General features: G+C 39.0%; 1 protein-coding gene across 1 annotated transcript; it reads left to right on the top strand.

The window, feature by feature from the left end:
- The first annotated feature begins 4,677 nt into the window (after positions 1–4,677).
- Positions 4,678–6,178, top strand: LOC135076685 (ventral anterior homeobox 2-like). Its single transcript, XM_063971104.1, has 5 exons — positions 4,678–4,743; positions 4,891–5,055; positions 5,252–5,371; positions 5,457–5,529; positions 5,664–6,178. The coding sequence occupies exons 1-5, from the start codon at positions 4,678–4,680 to the stop codon at positions 6,176–6,178; spliced, it is 939 nt and encodes a 312-aa protein (XP_063827174.1).
- The last annotated feature ends 429 nt before the right edge of the window (positions 6,179–6,607 follow it).

Below are 6,607 nucleotides of genomic sequence, written 5' to 3'. Positions count from 1 at the left end.
ATGAGGAAGTAGAGGCTATGTATGAGGACATAAGTAGGGCCATACATACTACTAAAACCTACTTCAATGTTGTTATGGGGGACTTCAACGCGAAGCTGGGCATGCGAGGTGATGATGAGCTGAGAGTGGGGCAATTTGGATGTGGGCAAAGGAACCCCAGGGGGCAGAGGCTGGCCGAATTTCTGGAGAAGGAAGACCTCTTTGCGATGAACTCCTTCTTCCAGAAGCCGCCTCATAGGAAGTGGACATGGATGAGTCCCGATGGTTCTACGAAAAATGAGATTGACTTCATCATGACCACAAAGCGACGAATATTTAGTGATGTCTCCGTGATCAACAGGGTGAAAACCGGTAGTGATCACCGAATGGTCAGAGGCATACTAAATATTAACGTCAAGCTAGAAAGGTCCCGTCTGATGAAGTCTACGCTCCGACCCTACAATTCCCATATCCACTGCCCCGAGAGCTTTCAGCTCGAGTTGTCAAATCGCTTTGCATGCCTGGAAAACTGCGAGTCAGTGGATGAGATCAATAACGGGTTCGTAGAAACTGTCCAGGCGGCTGGGTTTAAATTCTTTAGACCTCGTCGTAAAGACAAGCCGCAAAAGCTCACCGACCACACCCTCAACCTCATGGCAGAACGACGTGCAATGACGCTGCAGTCCTCCGTTGACGCTACGGCATATAGGCAGCTCAATAGACAGATAAGGAAGTCCTTGCGACATGATATTCGCAACTTTAATACAAACAGTATTAAAGAGGCGATAGAGCGGAACCAAGGCTCCAAAGTGTTCGCAAGAGACAACTCTATTGGGCAAAGCCAGCTGACGAAGCTAACGACGGCGGACGGTAGTGTAACGTCAACAAAAGCCGAGGTTCTAGGTGAGATCGAGAGGTTTTATGGACAGCTATATACCTCGGTCACCAAACCCGTTGATAGCTCAACTTCAGATCCAAGAGCTAAGCTAACTCGACACTATACCGAAGATATCCCGGACATCAGCCTATACGAGATTAGGATGGCTCTCAAACAGCTAAAGAACAACAAGGCACCGGGTGATGACGGAATAACATCGGAGCTTCTGAATGCGGGTGGAACACCGATACTGAAAGTCCTTCAGAGACTCTTTAACTCCGTCTTACTCCAGGGAACTACGCCAGAGGCATGGAACAGAAGCGTGGTGGTGCTCTTTTTCAAGAAAGGTGATAAGACCTTGCTGAAGAATTACAGACCCATCTCGCTTCTGAGTCATGTCTACAAACTGTTTTCGAGAGTCATCACGAACCGTCTCGCGCGTAGGATCGATGACTTCCAGCCTCCCGAACAATCCGGATTCCGAAAAGGTTATAGTACCATAGACCACATCCATACGCTGCGGCAGGTTATACAGAAGACTGAGGAGTATAACTTGCCACTATGCTTGACGTTCGTGGACTATGAGAAGGCCTTCGATTCGATTGAGACTTGGGCAGTGTTACAATCTCTCCAGCGGTGCCGTATTGACTATCGGTATATCGAGGTGCTGAAGTGCTTGTACAAAAACGCCACCATGTCGGTCCGAGTACAGGAGCAGAGCACGGGGGCGATTCCACTGCAGCGAGGCGTTAGGCAGGGAGATGTTATATCTCCGAAACTGTTCACCGCTGCATTGTTACGTAATTTTGTAAATATTTAATTATTGATTCTGGTTTTGTTGTTGTTATTTTGTATTTTCTTAGGATAATCATTTGTGTTTTGTGTTTTCTAGTAGATAATAGTTAGTAGACAAGTACGCAATAAGCGACCTGGTCAATGCAATCGATAGGTGCTTGCTAACTGATCTTAATTTGGTCGATTTATGCGAGTCGACAGTAGATCCTAGCTACACTGCAATGAGGGTTTTCGCGATTGAAAAATCCGCCAGATGGCAATACGTAGACGCGAGGTCCAAATGCTGCGTGATTGGTGGATTTTGACATATCTGTCAATGTCATGTCAAAAATAACCAATCATGCAGCATTTGGACCTCGCGCCTACGTATTGCCATCTGGCGGATTTTTCAATCGCGAAAACTTTCATTGCAGCAGTGGGAATGAGAGGTGGGAATAGTCCCGTAAAGTGCGAGTCAGAAAGGTTGTGCTGTGCTGTCGATCTTACTGACAGCGACTCGGACATTTAATTTTACGAGCCGTCTTCTCCATCAGAGGTTGACGCATTCACAGTTTTAGGTCATTCTTTAAATGACCTTGAAACTAGCAATTTTGCCATTGTTATGTTAATTTGTATTTATTATTGATTCTGGATTTGTTAATTATTTGTGTTTTTTTTTGTCTTCCGGTAGTTATTTATGTATTTAGTTAGTAAGTCAAGTTATTTTTTTGTTCTTTTTCTGTGTGCGGTTTATAATTAAGTGTTAATATTATTGTATAAAGTTTAAAAGATAAGTGTTTTTACTTTAATAATTTATTTATTTTTTATTTTTAGTATGATGGATTTGTACATAATTATGTAATTATTTTTTACAAATATTTTTTGATTGCAATACATTCATGTATCATATGACTATTTTGTTTCATTCATTATTCAGCTTTTGTATGCAAATGGAAAAGTAAAAAAGTATTAAGAATATTGTATTTCAAACATTTTATTATTATTACAAGCACCTACTCGATTGTTAGGTATAATTGAATAAATCATTAAAACGTATAATAATCTTAATTTATTGGCAGTACAATAATATTTTTTTATTGGTAGTATTCTCCGTTTCGCAGTATTATTTACTTGTGTAACATACAACGTTCAAAACATTAAGCATTGGTGAAAAAGTAGTCTTGCATTTTTGGAAGGCACTAAAGCCGATTACGAGTTGGTGAAAACAGGAACCTAGTCTCTTATCTCTATATTATGTACCCCTCCTTTTTCCAATTATCAGTAAGTATTATCACAGAATAATAATAAGTACTACGTACAGAAGTTTTACTTCGCGAAGGTATTTAAAAAAAATTATGCTCAATGTCATTAACAATATGGTGTAATTTAGCCTGTCTCAAGAGTCAAGCACCATTTTGTTGACAAACGTCAGTGATCGGCACTGCGCCGAAGCTATAGGGCTGACTTCGGTAATGATGTGACGTGAGGTGCCAAACTGCGGAAAATGGCGGAGGAAATACATGATTTGGCATGAATTATCATGAATAATATTAACTACTTATTTACCTCTCAGTGTCTTGAGGCAACTTAAAAAAGTACATTCTGTGTTTTTATTTTTATTTAGGCAGTTAAATACTGCACAGTATTTAGTACACCATTTTCTGTATTTTCTTCCATCATACACAAGAATACGCGTGCGTGAGTCAATGTTCGCTCGTATGTGAGGCCTTGTCGAATAGTATCCTGTAGGTGGGCCATCGTGCGTGTTTTGTTTTCGATGTAAACTCGCGGAGATGAACAGGCCTGGTATTATACATAATCTCTTCTAAGATGACGATAAGCTATTGTATCGCTATACTTGTTCATGTTTTCAATGTGTTTCCATGAAAACAATGTAAAGGATTAAAAATGATAATTTTCTCACGAGCAAAATATTGCTTGCTTGGTTTTAGGACTGGGCGATTTGAAGACAGGCGCTTGTCATGGTCATGGTAGGAGAAAGTAATTTATAAGATTATGTATTATTTTCTTTATAATGTAACTTTTGCTCGCAACTTCATAACTAATGTCAAAGTCAAAGTCAAAGTCAAAGTCAAAATGTGTTTATTGCATTTCATGAATGTTTACAAGATGTGGTTATCATATTATCCAGTACATCATGTTACCCATTTAGGCTTAGCAATTAAATGATTGATTTAGTAATCAACTTAGTAATGAAATTTTATGATAGTTTAGCTTAGGTATCAAGGCAGGCGTACCTAAGCTAAACTTTACTAGGTATTATTAAGATCTCATTGTATGAATGTTAGCTTTACGGTGAGATCAACCACTACATGCAATAAACAATTTGAATTTGAAGCTTTATTTCTGGTTTTAAACACCTGAAAGAGGGCTTAAATTTTATTTCGGCCCCAAGCCACTACATTATGGATTCAAAATATATTCAGCAGTTTTGCTTAACTTTACTTTTCCCACCTCTTTCTTTATTATATTTATTAACTTCAAAATCGGCATCGCAAAGCTATTTGCAAAAGTTCGCATAAAAGAAGATTTGGTAGGTATAGACGTGTTTATAAAAAAATATCATTTTCTACTGCTGATTCATCACCATTCAAGACACCAACAAAGTGATTAGATAAGGACCTCCTTACAAAATGCATTTATTGTTTACCAGAATCGCCTAGAAAAATGGTATTTTTGTTAAAAAGGTGTAATCAGGAAAAGAGTTCATTAAGGATCACTTACCTAAGCTGCACCATTTACAATACAGTGAAACCGGATTCATTACTTCATTTCTGTCATTCACTTAGCACGTTACTTTCTCGCATAAGTATTTGTTGAACCTTATTAATACTTATACCCTGAAGTGAACAAGACGTAGTGTGTGCAGGCCCCCCCACTAGGTGGATCGACGATCGGAAGGTCGTGGGAGGTGCCTGGGTGCAGGCGGCCCAGGACCGGTCGTTGTTGAAATCCTTGGGGGAGGCCTTTGTCCAGCAGTGGACGTTTTTCAGCATTTTGCTGAAACGATACTCTGAAGGCCTGACATGAATCCATTCTTCAATGACATGTCTGAAGAGACCGAGGGTAATTTCGTAGAAATGGAGGAGGAGGTAAGTTTTACTGTTTTTAACCGCACAATCTTGGCCCACTGGAAAGTGATAATTATGTAGTTGGGAGCCGGCTCCGCTAAATAATATAATATGGTGGTTTCTACATTTTCGTGTGTGTGTATTTAAAATTATAATTTATCATTACAGGCGTGGCGATATGCCGTGGAAAAAAGAAGTTCTACCAAAAACCATCAGAACCATCAGAACCATCAGAACCATCAGAACCATCAGAACCATCAGAACCATCGAAACCACCAAAAAGACCAAAAACATCAAAACCACCAAAATGAACAAAACCATCAGATTATAAAGGTAACTGAATTTCTTGCGCAGCTTCTACTTAACACTGGCCTATAGCAGTGGTATTAAAGTACATAATTATGTAATTACTGGGACGTGTAAACGTACTTTGTAAAAGTAAAAGCCTGTTTGCAGTAATTAAAATATTTTATGACTTGTATTACCTCCATTATCAATGCTGTTCACTGTACTTTACTTATTTTTATAGACCCAGCCGACTCAGCAAAGTGTTCCTAAACCAGTTCACACAAACCCTACTGGTGCTGGTGACAATTGGAATGCTCATCTCTTGCGGACACTTCCACCAGCTCATCCAGCACAAGTGCAAGTAAGGAATTAGGAAAGTTTTCTTACTTATCTTTATTTCGTTTTAATAATGGAATGTTATTCATGGTACGTTTTACATGTTTCAGATCCCAAATACGTCTCCAAACTTACAATCTACTGTAAGAAGAATTGCAACTCATGATCATGATCATTACGCAAGTATGTATTTCTTTTGTAATTTTGAAATAACTATATTTCTTTTTATTATATTGCTTATACGAGTATCTGGATATAATTATTTTTTCACGTCTGGAAGTGTAAATATATAATTAGATCTTTTAATTCTTTTCCAGTTATTCCTACCGCTGTTGGCCTCAAGGCGGTAATGACCCGCAAACGAAGACGTACAGCATTCACCACTGAACAGGTGGCGATTCTAGAAGAAGTGTTTCGAGGCCGCCCATACGTCATCAGGGAGGAACGAAGCAGACTGGGAAAGAAGCTGGGCATCAGTGAGGACGCCATCAAAGTGTGGTTCCAAAACCGACGTCTGAAAGAAAAAAAAGAAAGAGAGGAGTTAGAATTAGAGCTCCTCCAAGAATACACGAGGAATAACCCATTTCCTCACACAGAGGCGTTGTTGCAGCATCCAGACCAAAATGGTTTTGTAACACTAAATCAGGAATCGATAGATGAGTTAGTAAACGCCATTGATGCGTGTCTGCCTAAAAACCTAGATTTGACTAAATTAAGCAGCAGTTTGGGCACGACAGTGGACCCACAACATAGTAGTCCACGCGTGTCAATTCCTCCTCAAGGGTCTCCACTAATGTCAAGTATACTCAAGAATGGTCTCATTTACCAATGATCCGTAGGTAAATTGATTTATGACATTCGCATAGTCTTAGGGTTTAGGCCTGGAATATTAGGTTTATATTGGAAAATTATATTATTGATTTTGGAGCGAAGGCGGAAAGTCAATAGCGATGTCTAATATGAACTTGTCTTTCTATGAGTAGGCATTGTTACATCAAGCACTTTTAGTATTACTGAATTGTATTAAACTATTAGAGATTACCATGATAGATCCTTAAAATTATTAAAATATCGTCGTTTCAACCAAAACATGTCCACTGCTAAACAAAGGCCTCCCCCGAGGATTTCCACAAAAACTGGTGGTACGCTGCCCTTCCAGATGCTTGCTTCCATCAATTTTTGAAAAAGTTTTGTAAAATTACCATAATAATACTAATTGATGCTTAGTTTATAAGGTAAATCGTGTTTTATTTTGAACAAA

This window comes from Ostrinia nubilalis, chromosome 12, assembly GCF_963855985.1.
Source record: "Ostrinia nubilalis chromosome 12, ilOstNubi1.1, whole genome shotgun sequence".
Classification (NCBI taxonomy): domain Eukaryota; kingdom Metazoa; phylum Arthropoda; class Insecta; order Lepidoptera; family Crambidae; genus Ostrinia; species Ostrinia nubilalis.
This window is presented reverse-complemented; position numbering and strand designations above follow the sequence as displayed.

What these genes read in the sequence shown, in the direction of transcription:
- LOC135076685 (XM_063971104.1), top strand. Translation starts at nt 4,678, where the DNA reads ATGAATCCATTCTTCAATGACATGTCTGAAGAGACCGAGGGTAATTTC. An exon ending in TCGTAGAAATGGAGGAGGAG is followed by an intron (nt 4,744 to 4,890) that starts GTAAGTTTTACT and finishes TTATCATTACAG; the next exon opens with GCGTGGCGATATGCCGTGGA. An exon ending in AAAACCATCAGATTATAAAG is followed by an intron (nt 5,056 to 5,251) that starts GTAACTGAATTT and finishes TTATTTTTATAG; the next exon opens with ACCCAGCCGACTCAGCAAAG.